Source organism: Uloborus diversus, chromosome 1 (assembly GCF_026930045.1).
Source record: "Uloborus diversus isolate 005 chromosome 1, Udiv.v.3.1, whole genome shotgun sequence".
Lineage (NCBI taxonomy): Eukaryota > Metazoa > Arthropoda > Arachnida > Araneae > Uloboridae > Uloborus > Uloborus diversus.
Window position 1 is genome coordinate 77,254,034 of NC_072731.1, and position 19,587 is coordinate 77,273,620.

General features: G+C 30.6%; 1 protein-coding gene across 4 annotated transcripts in view; it reads right to left on the reverse strand.

Moving 5' to 3' along the window:
- LOC129230504 (far upstream element-binding protein 1-like) overlaps positions 1 to 19,587 on the reverse strand; it is a 159,559-nt gene that overhangs the window by 77,018 nt on the left and 62,954 nt on the right. For all 4 annotated transcript variants that reach the window (XM_054864909.1, XM_054864930.1, XM_054864922.1 and 1 more), the window contains exons 12-13: positions 16,852 to 17,008; positions 2,450 to 2,619 (exon numbers count right to left, since the gene is read on the reverse strand). In XM_054864909.1, coding sequence (XP_054720884.1) covers positions 2,450 to 2,619; positions 16,852 to 17,008 — 327 coding nt within the window. The remainder of the gene's footprint in view (positions 1 to 2,449; positions 2,620 to 16,851; positions 17,009 to 19,587) is intronic.

The window sequence follows — 19,587 nt, forward strand, 5'->3', positions numbered from 1 at the left end:
AAGGTAAAGCATTTTCTGTTGAAGAAAATGTGCAATTAATTCGCAAATTAGAAAGTGGCGAAACCTAATCCTCACTTTGCAAAAAATTTTCGCTCTCAAAATCTACTGTAGCCACTTTGGCAGAACCGTGATGCAATTGTTTCTGCCTATGAAACAAACATAAACGGCTGTAAAAAAATGTGAAAAGCAGTAAGGGAAAATGTAGATGAAGCGTTATTTAAGTGGTTCACTCTGCAGAGGAACAGAAATGTACCGATAACGGGAGCCATTCCGCAGGCAAAGGCAAATGAATTTGCCGAACATTTTAATGAAAAAGGGTTTGTCTGTTCTAATGGGTGGTTGGATAGATTCAAGAAACGGCACAACATAACGAGTGGAAAAGTTGTGGGTAAAGCTGCAAGTGTGTGCTCTTCTGATGTGAAAGATTGGATGCAAAATGTGTGGCCGGACATCATTCGAGATTACGACGAAAAGGATATTTTTAACGCCGATAAAGCGGGCTTATTTTATAAGCTGACTCCAAATCAAACATTGAAGTTAAAAGGTGAAAAATGTGTCGGCGGAAAACACTCCAACAAACGGGTAACCACTTATTTGTGCTAACATGACTGGCTCTGAAAAACGAAAGTTGATGGTTATTGGAAAATCGAATAAACCCAGGTGCTTTAAGAACATGAAGAAACTCTCTCTAGTTTATAAATCAAACAAAAAATCTTGGGTCCATTTCTGCTGCAAAAGCAGCTGTAAATATTTTGAACAATTTTTTTGCGACCGAAAACATTGACAAACATATTGTGGATTCTTTTGCAGTAGTTGAGAAAAAAATTGATATGTATATAAAATCCAAAAGTTTTCAACCGAAAATAACGTCTTTCTTCCCTGCAACTGATAAATAAAAAAAAGTAAAATTTTAATTTGCTTATTGAGTAAAATATAGTTACTAGTTATTTCTAAAACTTAATTTTATTACCCTAACCACATAATTAAGTCATTGTGCAATTATGAAGATTATTATTGTAAAATATTACTGAATTTTGACTATTTTTTGGAAAATCAGATGTAGTGAACCCCCGGTTTTAGCGATCTCTCAAGTCGGTTCGTTGAGGGTTCGTTATAGCGGGGTTTGACTGTATCTCTTTCTCCCCTTATCCTTTTGATCAGGCACCCTGAGTACAATAACTTACAGTAGATATGCCATATCAGTACAATTGCCGCACCCTGAAAAGAATAAGAGTGTCAAAAATTTTTAAATGTTCAGATATGCCGCATAGCCATAAACTCTGAACATAAAAATGAAGAGCAACTCTTCAATATTGATGATATATCAAGAGTAGAAAATACCATTAAAAAATCAATGCACAATTAGAAGTGCTATACTAAAGAAAGAAAAAGTAGGGAAAAAAAGAGAAAGTAGGAAAATAAGGAGAGATCTCTAAAAAGTAAGAAAAATAGGAACTCTTCGGGGTCTGAAAATTTCTACTTTTTGGAAAATTCGGTGCATTAAACGATTAAATATTGCGAAATTATGATAAATAGCAGGAGCATTTGTTTTAAAATTAATATTTGAAATGTAAAGAAACAAACATGCTTAAACAATATAACTTTTTATCACCAAATTATTTAAAAAAAAATTTTTTTCTTTTTTTAAATTACAGTATGATCCCGATTTAACAATTGGCAAGGGACTGGAAAAAGCTTTTGTTGAATCAAGGATATCGTTACATCGAGGAGCATAGACATGCAATGCAGTCAAAACTGGACCGGCGAAATTGAGGGAATCGTTAAATCGGGTATTTTAAAATTGAAGTTATACTGTACTTGTTATTTAAATAATTTACTAGATTTTTATGGGGTGAATGATGGTTCTAAATTTCAATACAAAATTTGAATGATTAATTTACTTAGTAACAATTTTTTTGTTCTAAACTGAAAAAAAAAATCAGATTCTTGTGCAGGATGCAGAAAAATTGCGAAAGATCAATCAAAAAATATATGTTCATTCACAAGCACATGGAAAAATGGGCTTACATTAGTTAACAGCATCTCTTTATTACATATTAACATTCTGAAAGGTTGAGAATATAAAGCATGCTGAGCAAAAATACAACTTTACCTTTTAACAAGGGATTTTTTTTTTCTTTTTTGCAGTTCCACTTTTAAAATTGGAACTACTATAAAAGCCTGATTCCACAAATCTGAGAGTCAAACCTTTCGAAATTCCACCAATTAGCAAAAATCTACATAAAATGGTAACTTTCTAAAATTGAAATAAATTTTTATGCTCAGTCTCTGCAGATTTTTTTGATCATGTTTTAGTTGAAAAAAAATATATTTTTTTCTTTTGATTTTTTGAAATTCTCCTGCAACGAAACACTTAGTGCAATAACAGAAAGAAAAATAATTTAAGGGATAAGTTTTAAACATTTATAGAAATAAGAAAGATTAATACCACAGTGCCGACTCCTCCTATTCTTTCATTAATGAGGTCTTTGGCATGTTCTATTTGTGGGGGTTGGCCTTTTATGACAAACACTTTTTCTTGAGCATTGGGAGGAGGCAACGCAGAAAGAGTAACATAAGCTCCAGATACCTGATTAATGTTTTTTACAGTTTCACCACCTACAGTATTAATTTGAAATGTTAATATTTTACATCAAACCATACACAAATGAATAAATGCTTAATATTTTTCTTTTTAAATATACAACAATGATAAAAACTCAGTTTACAACCGCTGTGAAAAATTTAAAATATTAAATCATTGATTAAAAGAGAAGAATACAGTCACTTCCCTACACATCTACTTCTCACATCTAAATCACAGGAATCAACTTTCTCCTTTTTTTAATAATTAAAAAGGTCAGGGTTCATACATTTGTGGCTGAACAAAATTCCTTACTTTTTCATTTTTTTTTTAGAAAATTCCAGGTTACTCGCTTCATTCAAAATTAAGTTTAAGTAACAATATTTTCAAAATAATCAAAATTACTTTAAGTAACAATGCTTAAGAACTGAAACTTTTTCACTTGTAGATTTAAAAAAAAAAAAGAATTTGATTTTTTAAAATATTTTCTGTCAGTTTTTCTTTTTTTTCAACATTTTGTTCAAAATTGTTTTCTTTTGTTTACTACTTGTTAAAAACAAAGTACTTTCAACATATTTTAGCGTTTCTTTGATGCCCTGTGTCATGCATATAAATGATTTGCTGTGATTGTGCAGCAATCTTTCTCTGCTTTTGGTTCACAATTCCTCTTTTTATTTTCTTATTAGTATGTAACACAAAACATATTGAGTAAAGTACAAAGCTATTTTTCAGTATAAATATGATTAACTTGTTGCATCGATGGGCATACCACCATATAGTGCATAATAAACAAAAATTGACATCCGTCCATACGTCGATGCCAATAATTGTCAGTTTTTTTTTTCTTTTGTATATAAAGGAAGCTTACATTAAAATTAAAAATTTTGAATTTGTAGGATAAAAGTAGTTATAATTGATTAACAATCATTGAAAAACTACACTTAAGAAAAAATATCAGTTTTTAGCAAATAAGCGTCTAAATCGATTAGAATTTTTTAAAAATGTTTTGGAGATAAAATTTTGCATTATTCCAGAAAATAATTACAGATAATCCAGAAAAAAGGGAGGCACATTTAGCGTTATCAATAGTTTGCATTGCAATAAACATCCAATGCCATTTTTGGAAACTTAGGCAATTAAAAAGTTTTGTGTACTGCCATCTTGGGAATGACCAAATATGGTGGCTATGACAAAAATTAAAAAGTAATTTTTTGAATTTGTAGCATGAAAACCATTTTAAAATAATAAATCTTCGTAAAACTACAATTGAGTTGAAAAGTTTTTAGCACATTTGCGTCCAAGGCAATGAGGATAAGATTAAGTTTTAAGAACAAAATTTTTTATCAAGAAAATTACATATTTAAAATAAAATTTAAAAAAAAAATCAATTTGCAATACATTTTGCATTATTTTCATTAGTTGCAGTTAAAGAAAACATCCAATTCTGCTTTGTTTTTGGAAACTTAGGCATTTAAGCAAGGGCACCCATATAGGATAGGGGGGAAAGTGGGGGCTCAATCCCCCTCCCCCTTAGAAATTAGAACTTCCTTGCTTTCAGTACTTTTTTCTTTGCAAAAATGTAAAAATATTTCTTCTCCAGCCATTAATGAATAATCTATTAAAAATGTCAAACTTTAATAACTCTAATATGTACTGAAATCGGTTTCTGTGGGGGAAAATATGCTGCTAAACCATGGGGAAAATATCTGAGCCACCCCCTAAAATTTTACACATGGGCGCCCATGCTTTTAAGCATTGTGTCTACTTCCATCTTATGAATGACCAAAAATGGCTACTAAGTTTCACGTAGCTAAAAAAAATTTCCGATTAAAAAAAACCTATTTTCCCAATCGACCCTACCATCCGTGAGCTTGTGCTTCAGAAGCAGTCAATCATCTCCTATCCTGTTGAGTTTGTGCATAATTCCTGTTCACCCTAGGAACTTTTTTCTTGGGAACTATTGTGGGGCAAAAATGGCGTTCACGGAAGTTTTCTTTTTTTGGTCACCTTTTTTTTATTGCCAGCGTCCTTTTGCCTCAAATCTTTTACAATTTTTCTCAGGAAACATTAATAAAAACGAAGATTAGATCTCATAGTACAAAATTCTCTGGGAGAAAATTGGGAAAAAAAATTTTGAGGGCGAAATTGGAAATCTCCGACATTTTTAACTATGTCATTTTCCCTGACAATTCCAGGTTTTCCCGGAGCGTATGAACGTGGAAGGATTTAACATTTTCAACAAAAAAAAATCAGCCTTTTGCTAACCCAATCTGTTTGTCATCAGGGTGGCCACAGGAACTGAAAAAAAAAAAAGTTCTCTGACTTTTCCATGATTAAGTTCACCAAATTTCCCTGATTTACGTTATCAATGATAATGGTTTCCTTTCTTTGCCCTACCTGTAAAGCATTGCATATTAAGTAAAAAGCAGTGTTTAGAACGGTTTAAGCTGTTAATAAAAAAAAATATTTTGAAAAGATGCTCCTTTTTTTTTGGTAAAAATAACGTATTAAATAATCGACAGAGAAATATTGAAGGAAATCTAAAACAAATGCTTTACTTCCAGGAACCAATTAACATAAGAATTCTAAGAAAGAGTATTAAAGCCACTCTTAAAGAAATATCTAATCATGATAAAACTAAAACAGTTAAATGGAAATAATCTTGAACTGAATTTTCAAGCAATATAATTGTTGCTGCAAGAATAACAAGTGATAGTTAAAAGTATAGAAGTAATGTAGTTTTACTTAAGTAAATAATACTGCCGTGTGCAGGTAAACGGCAGTATCTGCAGAAATTAGTTTTCGAGATTTGAATAAATGTGTGGTGGATTCAATACTAACCATAGGAAAATACTGGAAAAAGACGTTTTTTTCGTGCCTCTTTTTCAGCGGACACCAAATAAGAGAGTATGTACAACAAAGATAACGTACAAGAGATGACAAAAATGCAAAAAAAAAGTGCAATTACTGCCCTTTACTTGCACACGGCAGAATAGACATTTATGTAAAACAAACTTCAACAACCAGTCATATTGAGCTATTCTTTAATCATAAACTTAGGTTTTAATGAATGAATACAGCATTTTAACTATTAAAAAATAATAAAAATATTTACTTTTGTACACAACTCAATTTCAAATGATTTCCTTAGTTGTCGAAAAAAAACCTTAGGTTGCTTTTTAGTAACAAACAACATTGAAATTGAAAAATGATTATTTAAAATGTATATGGTTTTAAAAGAAAAGAGATTTTAAGGTCTGAAAAAAAAAAAAAAAAGCGCTTTGTGTAATCTGAAGTGACAACAAATAATACCATGGCAAAAAAAAAGAAAAAGATTTTCAGTCAAAATTCAATTTTAGCAATTAAATTAAAACACCAAGTGATAACTTAATCTTTTTTCAGCATTAATTTAAAAAACAAAGATTTTTTTCTTGAAGTCGTGATAACAGTACGCTAATTACTTAAAGACAATGAGTAAAGGCAAGGAAGCAAAGTCATTAATGATGGTTTCCTCTTTGCCTGTAGGGTTGTTTATTTTACGTAGCTTGGAAGGAAACTTCAAGCAAGGTAAAATAAAATTTACAGACACAGAAGCAATCTTAGGAAGCTCATCCTAGGATAGAATACTTTGATCTTGAGGAAAAAAAGATGCACAAATATGCAGCACTGTGTTATCCTGTATTATCGCGCTTCATTAATTTTACTTTTTTAAGACAAATAATTGGCGGAAAATTCGTAAGGAGTCTAAGTACTTCATTTTGCAAAGAAAAAAATTTTTTCCTTCATTTGATCAATTTTCCCCAGCATTTTTGATATTTTTTCAAAATTCCCTGATCTGAGTGATAAAGTTCCCTGACTTTTCCCTTATCTCCCTGATTTGTCGCCACCCTGGTCATGCTCTTGATCGTACAACTTCAAAATAAGAAAAAGTTCCGTAGAATTTTCTGTAGATTTTGCTGTCAGAAATGTCTTAACTTTCATAACAAAATCCATTTAACTTTCACACATACTGTTTTGGCATTCACTATTATTTTATAGCACTTTCTATATTTTCCTCTTGGAAAAAGATATCTTTGGAATGAAAAACTTCCAACAAAATTTTTAATATCTAAGTTAACAAGTCAATTTTAAGGACTTGATCTTGGCATATCCAAGTGCCATTTTTTTTTCTCATCTGCTTCGTAATCTTTTATGTAATTGTATAGTTATCTTTTCTGCAGTTTTAGAATGCAACAGATAAACTTTTCCTATTTTCATGCAACTTTCCAAAAGAACACTAAATCACGTGCCTTTCACCTTTCATTGTGCCAGAGTTTGGCATTGTTTATAAGAAAATCCTGTGAATGTAATTCTAATAAGGTTTGCAAATACTTTGACTCAAAAAAATAATACTATACATATATAATTGAGTAACTACGAAATAGCACAGAATTTTTGGTTGGCATTTTTAAGTATAACAGTCATACATTTTGTAAGACTGTGCCCCTGTTAATGTTAATGCAAAAATAGTACATTATATGGTTCTCAGATTTTTGTTGTGTCGTCATAATTAAAGAAAAATGCCAAATAGCACCTTTCATTTTGTTTTCAAACCTCTGATGACACGCAATTTCATCAACAAACCAAATTTCTGAACATTGAGTTGAAAATTTTAGAAGCTCACCCAGAAAGAGAAAAATAGATGGGAATTTTTATTGTTAATATTATTTTGCTAACTAAATCAAGGGTCGGTTCAGAAGCAAATTAGGTTAGCCTTCACAAAATTTCATACCTCAAAATTAGACCCATCACAAAATTTCATGAGTAAAACAGTTCTTTAATTGTTTTTAAGCTCTATCAATTTTTCAGAATGTAAAACATTAAAAAAGCCTCCTGCTGCCAAGTCATTCTCAACACAGTTCACAAGGCTACATAAATTTCGTATTAGATTCGTGCTAGCTAAACATGCTGTATACGATATGATGGGATTTTTTTTTATAAAAATGTACCAAAAAAAAAAAAAAAAGATTAAAAAGCACACACACAGCTAATTATTCTCAATATCTCGAAGTTAATATCCTTTAACTCGAAGTTTTTACAAAGACGACTCGGAATTTATTTCGAAAGAACGGAAAACAAAAAGAAAGAAATAAGTGACTATGAGAGAAAAACTAAATCGCCTTCACTTGCAATCTCTTCACAAGAAACCTCTAAAGCAAGAAGAGCACTTGTTAAGCCAATGTGCAATAAACAAGTTACAAGTGTGGAAATGAGTTAGTTTGTTTCCTTTAGTTATACTGTACTGTTTACACTTTGACATTTTTCTGGACTACGAATTTGCTTTTAAGCTGTCCAGTTGTCAAGTCAACTGATTAAGCCTTTAATCAAAGGTCGACCTAAGATACGTTCCCCTTCATTCTTTAGTTCGATCATTTGCTGATAAGTTCCTGGAGACAGAGTAAGTTTTCTTTATTGTCTAAGTAAGTACTCTGTCAATGAAATTAAAAGAAAAAGAGAAACTTCTAAAGCGGAAGAATCCATGAATCCGAATTTGAAACTAAAATGTGCACCTGAAGAATCAACTCTATTCAAGTGGTTCAAGCAGTATCGAAATTAAAGTCATGCTTTCGATTTTTTTCTCTCAATATTTTTGATTAAACTGTGCATATTGTGCTTAAAAACTTTTAAGTTCTGTAATTTTGTGGTTATATGCCATATTAGTTAAAATATTCGATGGTTTTTAATATTAAAATGTCGAAAACTGAAACTAGCAGTAAGTCGAACTTCTGATAAGTCGAAGTTTTTTATTGGTTCCTTGAGATTGGAGTTATCGGGAATTGACTGTACAGTAGACATTCGTTTTACAAGGGGGTTGTGTTACATGGAAATGTCACGTAAATCAAAACCGCGCAAATTGAGACCTAATACTAGTGTTAAAATAGGGGTTTAGTTAAATACATAACAAAATACTTCATTCTAGCGATGACTAATAGTATAATAAGTTTAATGTGTACTTATATCAACTTTTATGCACAACATGCATAAAGAAAACATAAAATAATTTTGTTTCCTGTTCATAAAGAGGAGCTGACTATGATAATCTTTTGGCAGTCATTAAGAACTTTTCCCTGTAATTCTTTGCAGAGCATCAACGCATTCATGATCATTTGAATCACTTCCATGATAGAATCTTCCTTCACTAAAAAATCAGAAAGATCATTTCTATTGTCTAGGATAAGGCTCAAAATTTTCAATTAGTCGAGTCAAAGAGTGCTCAAAAGAGGGGTGTAGCGTGCATAGAATATGGGATAATTTGACATCAGAATATTGTTAGGGGTAGTTAGTAAATAAACATACTAAAGTCCCCGACCCGGGGGTGGGGGGGGGGGGGGAGCTAAAGGTAGAAGGGAGAATGGAAACAAATTTTGGGCTTTTTTAATATATGTCAGAAATGGTGGAAAAAATGCATTCAAAATAAAATTTTAATCTAAAAAAATTTTTTTTATAGAACTGTTTCTACACATATGTCAAATTTTCAAATATTTTCAGGGTATTTGTTATGAAAAATCGATGATTTTCGGAGAAATTCTGTCTTTTTGTCAAACATTTGCACTTAGTTCCTTGCAGGATCCGTGTTCGTGAAAATTAACACTGACAAAGTTGTAGAGCTTTAAATTTCCTTCAGTTTGATATGCTACTTTGTTACATTTTATTCAACCAATAAAAAGTTATAGAATTTCAAACACGAACCTTCATGGTAAAAAATTTAACACTTGCCATTCACAAATTTCAAACTGAATCGAAAGGATCACGCACTTTCTCTTTCTTCACTGAATTCGATAATCCTGATTGATAATAAAGAAGTATTTGTGGATTACTACCACAAAAATGATGTCACGTTTCTAGGGAGAGGGGGTCGGAGGAATTGTAACTTTGTGATAAGGGGAAGAGAAAACTATATGTGGGCTTGGAGTTATCATAATCTGAGTAATCGATTATGTCTTTGTAAGGATGTAAAATACCCGGGTATTTATTTTTAGCGGTAAATACCCAAAATGGGTATTTATTTCAAAAATTTATATTCAACTAAAATACTTTTCTGTATGTATTCCACTATGTATATAACTAACCATGTACAAAACAATAAATTTTTGCCCAAAAATTGTATTTTGATCGCATATTTAAAGAATAATTGAGTGAAACAACTTAGGAATCTAATATGATATTTACATTAAATGTGTTGAATATGCCTAATCAATGTTGATAACAAAATTTCAGATATAAAAAGGCATTCTACAAAAAGTAAAAAGTTTAACTGGTTACAAAAAAAAAGCAAACACTCAATTTTTTAAGGTCCTAGTATTTTTTAACCTAGTAATATGTCCCTGCATGACATCAAAATGTAACGAAATGTCGCTCAATTTATTATTACTATTTATTTACCTATACCTTTTGCAGAAATTCCCTCCAAACCTAGTTCAAGTGTTCAGGCGTATTCTGCATCTCATTTTTTCATTAAGCCTTTAATTAAAAAAATTATTATATATAAATTTTTATATTTTTAATCTTTCATTTTACGGTTTATGTTTTACTAGTGGTACCTGCACGGCTTTGCCCGTAGTTGAAAATTAACGGTTCGCCTTTATATTTACAAATGGATGACGAATTTCTCACCAACTGGCTACGTTCATTCGCTCTCCCATTCCACGTCATGTTAATTTCGTAACTTATTCGTCCATCTTATGATATTTTGCTCCGTAAAATATTCTTAAAATTGAAATAGAAAAAGAACAGAATCAAATTTTCAAAAAATCGCTTCGAGGTACACACCCCCAAGCTACAAACAAACTTTGTGCCAAATTTCATGAAAATCGGTCGAACAGTTTAGGCGCCATGCGCGTCACAGAGATCCAGACATCCTTCAGACAGAGAGACTTTGAGCTTTGTTATTAGTAATCTTTATACATAAAGGGCTAATTCTGTCCAGATGTCCGGGGTCACCTTCAAAACTACTGGATGGATTTCAACCATTTTTTCACCATTGATGGCTACATTATCAGGGAGCAACTTAGGCTATAATTTATTGCTAAAAAACTTTAAAAAGGTCGTGATCGAAAACAGTAAATGTCATGTAATTTCCACATCAAATGATTAAAGATTAAAGAGTAGACCGAGCAAGGGCAAATCCAGGATTTTTTTCTCACTACCTATTTTTGTGAAAGTACTGTATCAATAATCTATTTTTGTGAATGTTTTTTTCATTAGCATTGTGTTTGGGATCTTTCAAAGGCACCTTCTACTTTTTGTTAAGAAAATAAGAGCAATTTAAATGGTAGTTAGAAAGGTTCAAATGTTGTTTACTATTATTTCTAATGCTTTTTTTTTTCTTGAGGGGGGGGGGAGGGCTAAGGGGTAGGGAAATTACCATTGTATCTCAGCTCAATAGGCTTTGTATTGTGTACAATTCAGGAAATTATCATCCCCCCAAAACTGATGCTACGTTGCGTAAATGCAATTTGGCGAAAAACAGCTAAAAATGAGTTTAATACTATGAAAAAGTTGTTACTTAAGCGATTGTGCATATAAATCATCTTAGCATTTCATTTTATGAGTAAACTGTGTCTTAAACAGAAAAACAAGTTTTCTATTTTAGAATACAGATTTTTGTAAAATTTTACTTTTTTTAATATTGTTTCTAGAATGTGCCGAAGTTAGTTTTGTGAAGCTGCTGATTTTATAACTTGATTTTTGTGAAAGAACCGATTTCAAAATAAGATTTTTGTGAAAGAACCGATTTCAAAATAAGATTTTTGTGAAGGTAACGAAAAACGGTAGTAAAATCAGCATGTATTGGGCCCTGCCGAGCTATGGCAACCCTTTTGCTGCTCACAAACCAAACCATGTGACTAGTGGGTATCCTAGCAACGGCAAGTGTTGATCGCAGCAGACGACGTCTTCCATATCTAAAGAAATCATGTTTGCCAAGTGCTAAGTTTATTTTCTTATTCATAACACCCAAGTGCAAGATAAATGGCTCACTATTCTGCGCATTTCCTTGAATAGAAAAATATGTAAAAGGATTACCTGTAACATTCCACAAGTATGCAGCACTATTAATATTACATTTTATTTCATTTCTTGCAATTATTCTTTTACGAGCCATATTTCGATATGAAGTTCATAACTACTTCTATTAATTACGAAGTTATATCAGTGAAACTCATACGAATACATTTTATACACTATTTCGCTAGCTTCTGGAAGTATTTTTTTATCCTCAGAGAAGTGAAATGCATTTTGAAAAGGTTTTTAAGTGTTAGCAAGTCAGACTTAATATTGCCTACAATTTTTTTCCGCCAATTTGAAAGATCCCCTTTCTAAAATGAAAACAATCATGATTTTTAGTTTCCTCTTTTATGTACACATACTACCTTTAAATAATTCATATTTCTATGTTGAAATTTCAAAATTTTCGAGATTGTCAAATTTGATCCCTCTTAATTTGTGGTGATATCCATTTAATAATGCTTTGATGTTATTTAGACAGTTTGAAATACCAAACTCGTTTTGAAAAGACAACTTATTTCAATCAAATTGATTTAAGAATGTAAAGTGGGAAAATAATTCAGTGTTTAGTTTACTACAGTGACGGATTTCTAAATTGGCTACTATCTATTATAGCTTATGGCGGACAACTTTCATAGACAGCAACTTTTTGAAATTCTAAACTCCTTCGGCATTTATTAGAAACATAGTATCCCCTAATTTCGTTCACTATTGCAAGAAATGCAGTATAGGAAGTAAGTTTCAGCATAATATACAAGGCAACTTGTTTCAACTAGTTTGCACTGAATACTTTTTGTCAACACATAACACTACACTTAAATTGATAAAATAAAAATAAAAATTACTGAAAACTTATCTAAAACTAAATACTAATATCAAAATAATTCATAACTAAAAGAAAAACAGTTTAATCTCTCCACCGGGGAAAGAAAAAAGAAACTAATGAAAGTCGATTCCGTCTTAAAATAAATGTCGAGTGCTAAACTATAGATAATGCCGCCATTTAGCAACCATGCTGCCAAAATTTTCGCCAAACCGCCACACCAGTCACATGATACATGTTTGAACCAATTTTCTTCATCAGCAAGAATGAGAAAGCTTGGTCTACTCTTATTATTAGTCTATGGATTAAATCCATTGTTTCGAAAATTGGTTGCCCAACAACAGCAATATTAAAAGTAATCGTAATGTAAATTTTGAATCAAGGCCTCTCTGGAGCGAACTTGAGATTCAAGTCATTGAAACATTTGGAAACTACTTTTTGCACCCTTAGGGAAACATAGTAGAGAGCTTTTTTTCCCCTTTCTGTGTGTGTGTACTATTTAATTAAGTAAAGCGCATGGTTTTTTAGTGATCTTTTTGTTAGTTCATATTTTGGAAATCCTTCAAATTTTTACATGCTTAAATTTGTGCTTTCGTTTCTAAATGAATATTCGTTGGTTCTTTATACTTATTACTATTTTACTTTTATGGGTAAGGAAGAAGCTCGATTTTTAATCATGTCAAAGCGGTGTGTTTTGAGTTCTTTTAGTTAAAACAGAAAACGAAAGAAAATAGCCATTGTTTCTTATAATTATTACTGACCCAGGCAACGCCGGGTATTTTTGCTAGTAATTAATAAATAAGTAATAATAAAGAAAAAGAAAATATCACCTTTTGAAACCACCTAATTTTTTTTCGCAAACTATTGAATTTACCCTGCTTTCGAATAAATACCCCAAAAAATAGTTACCTTCCTACCCTACATTACTAATTGCATGTATTAAAAATAGTTTGAATAAATTTTCATCATGAAGTACCGGGTAGCAAATGCAAATGAGCAAAGCAACAGAAAACATTATTTTGATTTTTTTTTTCTTAGTAAATTATGAAAACTGTTTCTATATTTTCCAAGTTATCACTAAAACAGCAATAAAATAAATAACATCATAGTCTTAACTCCTCAGTTTATTCTTCCTAACATCCCTCATGCTATCTTTTTCTTTCCTTCTTTCTTTCTTTTTCATTTTGAATATGACTAACCTAGATTGTGATTTTGAAATCCTGAAGTTCATTACTGCATTGCTTATACTTCTCCAATCATGACATTGAAAAGAAAGATTGTTTTGTTCACGATATGTTTCTTTCATAATATCATGAAGTCTTTCAATGAAAAATATTATAGACTGTGTAATACATGTATGAGCTGCTCAGAAGCCAATGCGGTTAAATCCATTTTTTGATATTTTCTGATTTTCGGAAATTTTGATGAAATAAATAATAATCTTCTTAGTTATTAAAGGATTTACTCTTTGGTTACTTTTTTCTAGGTTGGACAGCCCCTTTTTTAATAGCTTCTGAACATATTGTATAATAATTTCACAAGCCGTTGTGATCAATATTTTTTTAACATAAACTTTGAAATAAAAATTAAATTATTCTTCTTCTTTCGATATTTGTTGGCAACACTGAAAAACAAAAAATTCATAGTAACTGTAACCGTTACCTTCTAATTATAATTTTTTGAGTTTTATGCATGAGCGTCAGAACACAAAAATATTACATTGAAGTGTTTGCGAAAATTATTATGTTAAATTGTTGTTTTTTTGTAGAGTTTACACCTCTAAAAAAGTCATTATACACTTTTTTAATTAAATTAATAAACCAGAAATTTTAAAAACTAATGTATCAAAAAGCATTAATTTTCTCAATTTTTGTGTTTTGGACTTGACCGCATTGGCTTCTGAGCGGCTCATACATCAGTTTTACCAATTATTTCATATTTAGATTTAAAAACAAAAAATTCTCATTCACTTTTTGCATTTTTTTGTAAAATGTCCAGTTTTTGGGTATTTACCCAGCCTTCGGTAAATACCCAAAAAATATTTACCTACCCGCTGGGTATTTACCCCATCCATATCACTATGTCTTTGTGTAATCATAATCGTAATCTGTAGATGGGATACTGGCGTAATCGTAATCAGGATTTTTATTCGTAATCTTAACTGTAATCTAAGTAAAACAGTCCGTAATTTCAACCTTGTAATCGGGTAATCTTGACTTTCTAAAAGTGAAAGAAATTAAGCGGCCCTTTTACTAAATGATAAGATAACACAGTTCAATAGTAACATAGAAAACTTCTTCCTTTAAACGACTATTCAGTGCTCGTCCCCACTCGTCCCTGTTTGCAAATGAGAGTCAAAAATCGAGCTCTATCTTAAGTGTTTAGTACAATTACTACCCCGTGGGCAACTTTGCGTTTCAGGGCTTCTTGGTAACGTCTTCCCAAATCCTTACAATTGGTCATTCATCAGTTTCACTTTCATCTGTCAATGTTAGGCGACCAAGCGAAGCACATTGCTGCCTCAAAATCATACTTTAGCAGAAAAAGTACAATGATATCAAAATTACAACTAAGTTTTGGGCAACAAAAAGCTTTTGGTTTTTTTATACTTTCATGAGAAAGTAGTGAATGACTGAAAAAAGATTTTGTCAAAAGAAAATGGAATTTGCATTTGTGTTTCAGTGATTCTTTAAACACTCTTGCCGTTCTATAAGTATTGCATTCATTTTTTACTACATGACATCTAATCTAAACCCTGGTAAATAAGATTCTTTTTTGTATGTTTTTTTTTTTTTTTTGTTGTTCTTGCATAGTTTCATCTTAAATGTATGTTTATATGTTTACAACTGATATTATCTCTAATTAATGAGTATGTATGAAAGTAAAAAAGTTGTATTGATTGATTTTATAAAATTTGTTTACGTTTTATTGTATCAAGGAATTAACACAAATTTTGAAATTTAATTATCTTTTTATGCTACATTTTTAAAGTGAGAAAAATTGCACTTCACTGCTGCATTAAAGCTCTGATGTATAAATATTATTATAAAATACTCATTTATATATATATATATATATATATATATATATATATATTTAAAAAAAAGAGCATTCTGAACTTTTTCACAATAACTTTCATAGGATTAAATTATTATCATGATTTTGTTGTTTTGCTTCATTGAGATATTCCACTATACACATTTCACCAATATCGTTTTGTGCAGCCATATTAAAGCTTGTAGCATTATTAACATGTAATCCTATAATGGGAGAGATATTTATGCAACCAAGATCATTTTGATAAACTGCTACACCTCCTGCTCTTATATTTTGACACTTTAATTGCACAATATGTTTAAAAGAAGGAATAATTTTAGTATCATCATTTTCAAGCCATGCTTCACATAATAAAAGAATATTACAGCGTTGAGAGACTGAATCAATAAAATCGAGACTATGAGGATTAAGGCTTTGACAATTAATTGTAATAATATTGAAGGTTTGAATATGTAAGAGAGAGAGAGAGAGGAAAGTGCTTGCTAATTAGATTTTTATTTTAAAAAATTTTGAAAAAAAAGAAAAATAAAACCGACTTCAAAATTGCTGTAAATGAAAAATAATTTTTGATCACCATTCAGTCTTCCAGAAAGTTCTGAACTATGCGAGTTTAATACCTTTACTTCTGGAAAGAGCTCTGGAACCAATTGCATAAAATGTCCCCAGTGGCCCGAGCTGGGTTATTATCATACCAAAATGCAGTTGATTACACGTAATCAGCAATCTTTTTGAGCAATCGGATTTTGAAAGAGGGGAAAAAAAATTCTGTTTGCATTGTCGCATACGTGTAAAACTGAAACTAATCCGCATAAAATAAAGGTATCAAATCTTAAACAGCGTATAATCGAAACTGCGTAAAATAAACCCGCGTAAAACGAGGGTCTACTGTATTATGAAAAAGTCGTACTCATTTCAGGTTGATATTAATCAGTTCAAAATTATATTTCTAGAGCAATTTATGCATCTTTTTTTTTTTGGTTCAAGCAGGGCAATTTTAATAGCCTGTTAAAATTCGGAATTTAGGAATACAGACATGCTTTTCTTTCTGTTGTTGAAATCTCAAACATAGCATAAATAGTAGACAATTTTTTTCTTTAGGTTTCATGCACTTTTAACAAGAAAAAAGCAAAATTCATAAAAATGAGCCAATTTCACGACAATAATTTGATCTTATCAAATTTTATACATTGTACAGAAGAATTACAAAAGTTAGCAGCTCTACTTCAAGAACCCCCTGTGGAGGCTGAGGGACAGGAAGAAAATATTAAAAAATTTCCAATAGCTCATGAACTTTCTTCATTTCTAAATGCTCTGCACAAATACTGAAAGAGAAACTACAAACCTTTTCCAATGACTATGCCACATTTATTGGCTGGTACTGCATAGTGTATTTCAGGCACATCTGGTCTGTTTCGAGGGTTATTCCCAAAATTTGGCCCACCACCGTCATTGGGTCGTCCCCTTCCTCTACCTCGACCGACATTTTGTTGATCACGCACCTAAAAAAATAAAAAACATTATACTCCATTTGTATTAAAAGTCAGAAATACATCTTTAGCAATACATGAATGAAAGTTTACATTTTTAATTGTATTTTTTTTTAAAAGCAGAAAGATTAATAAAAGTCAGTACATATAAAATTCTAAAACCCTTTATTCAAATATTTGAAAATCCATTTAATATTGGATAGAATCAGAGGAAATTTTTCTCTAGTTTCCAATAAAAATATACACATGTTACCATGACAGATCAAAATTGGGGAATGTAAACTTTCTTTGGTGATTCACCAATTCACCAAAAAGATTTTATCCTTCGTTGAGATCTTTGGCAAGTAAATGTTGATATTCAACAGTTAATGTAGGCATTTACAATATCTCAGAGTTTCTCAGTAACATACAGTCAACTCTCAATAACAAAATCTTATAACTCGAATATTCCTTTATCTCAAATTTTTTATTGGGTCCCAAACCCTTGACAAAATTATGGGAGCTTTCCATTACTTGAACTACCAATAACTTGAAGTCAAAATATCCTAACTAAAATAAACTTAAGATTCAAATATTCATGTTTTGCCTTTCTGGTACAGTTCTGTTGTTAATTTCTCCCTTCGCAAATATAGTAGGCGGTAATCTATAGACAATGGATTTCTCAAATTAAAAGTAGTTCATGACTACAGAGCAATTGAGTTTCAAAATTTCATTCATCGAAATAAGGCTCCTCTCATGTATTTGATAAAAAGGAAGGACATTATCTAGTGATATCCACCACTTAGGAATGAAAGATCATCTGTAACACTGGGATTCTATCTTACATTGTGAATAAAAAATTTTACTACGCACGAATATTTTTAAGGTTATTAATGTTGCACACAATTCATACAGAAATATAAAATCATCTAGCCAATAACATATCAGTCATAATATTATCCAATTATGCAAGCAAGCAATGTTTATATAATTGTTCTCTTTCATCTGCTAATATGCATTGTGTTTTAATGAAAAAAAAAAAAAAACTTCTTTACCAAATGTATTTTGAGCTTCAATTCACTTTTACTTCAGCTACAACTTGTTACTGAAAGCACACAAGAGGTTTTAGAAGCGATATTGTATGAAGAAAATCCGAAACAATCATGTTAGCACTGATATCTTTGTAATAATTTTGGAAAACGATCAGGACACAGTACTACAAAAGATCAGAACACTTTCAACATATTTTTTAAATATGTAGTGCACACAAATCATCACCAGTGTTGGCAAGTTTTTGATACGGGTGGGAAAAAAACCATGAAAAAAACGCGGTTTTATCCGCCTGGCAAAATAGGGTTTTTGACAGCTTTTGCCAAAGTGGCAAAAATAGGATTTTCATTAACAACTTACTAACACATTTTTGTATAATTGCATTTTTAAAAAGCAAAAAAAAAAAAAAATGCTTTGATAAAGTATTTATTTTATTAGTTTGCTAGTTTAAAATACATTTAATGTTTAATTTGCTTTAAAAGTTACATATTTGTACTACTTATTTTAATATCTTTTACACTTTACTAACAAAATTTACAATTTATATTGTTGAAGACCCAAAAATAATTGTTAGCTTACAATGTAAAAGCAATTAGCTTGCTTACTACATAGCTAGTGTGCAGAAATCTTTGGATACTGCACTTGACTTTGAATCCACAGGGGTAACTTCTTACTGATAGTTGATAAATGATAATTAGTATTGCTAAGTAGTTTATATAAAATGCACCTATCAAACTAGAGATGTACAGGTTTTTCCCCCCACTCAAATCTATTCGTTTTCTTTAGAGAGAGAAAAAGTTAATGTTTTCCTATATTATTCAACTACTTTCTGATAAATAGGTTTTTGCTATAAGTGACAAAATACAGATTTTGTGTTGACAGCTTATACAGTTTTTTTACAATAATTTTCTCCAAGAAAATGATAAAAAACAGAAAATATGCTTCGATAAAACTTTAATTTGGTTTTTGTTTCTTTTCTTGTTAAAAACAAATACAATATTTAAATTTTCTTCAAAACTTAAAACATCTTGAAAATGTTTTTTTTTAAAATTTTTAAACATAAAAAACCCAAATGTTTTCAACTATTTGTTGCCAAAGTTTAAAAGCTTAAAAATCTAAATGGATCTACAAAGAAAAAAAAACTAAACACTTTCAATTTTTAATAAATCTACTAATTTCAAAGACATAATTCTTCGTATCTTCTAGACTTCTCCTAATGGTTTATGTGTTGCAATGTGTCATAGCACATTGCATTTTAGAGTTTAAAATCATTGATCTCAGCATTTTTTTTTTTTTTTCAAAAAAAAAAAAAAACATTTTAGGAAGATACTTCAATGCCTTATGTTATTTTTATTTCCAGTTAATATAGTTTCACATTTCTTTTCCTCTTTTTTTTTCTTTAAGAAAAAGGGAAAGATGTTTATTTTGACTGTTAAAAAAGGTTTGGGATATTGATCCACATAGATATGGGACTTTATATTGTAGCAAGTTTTTGTCAAACTCAGATGTGCACCTGCCCTTTATGGTTGGCAGAAATGGGCTAAAATTACAAAAATATTCGT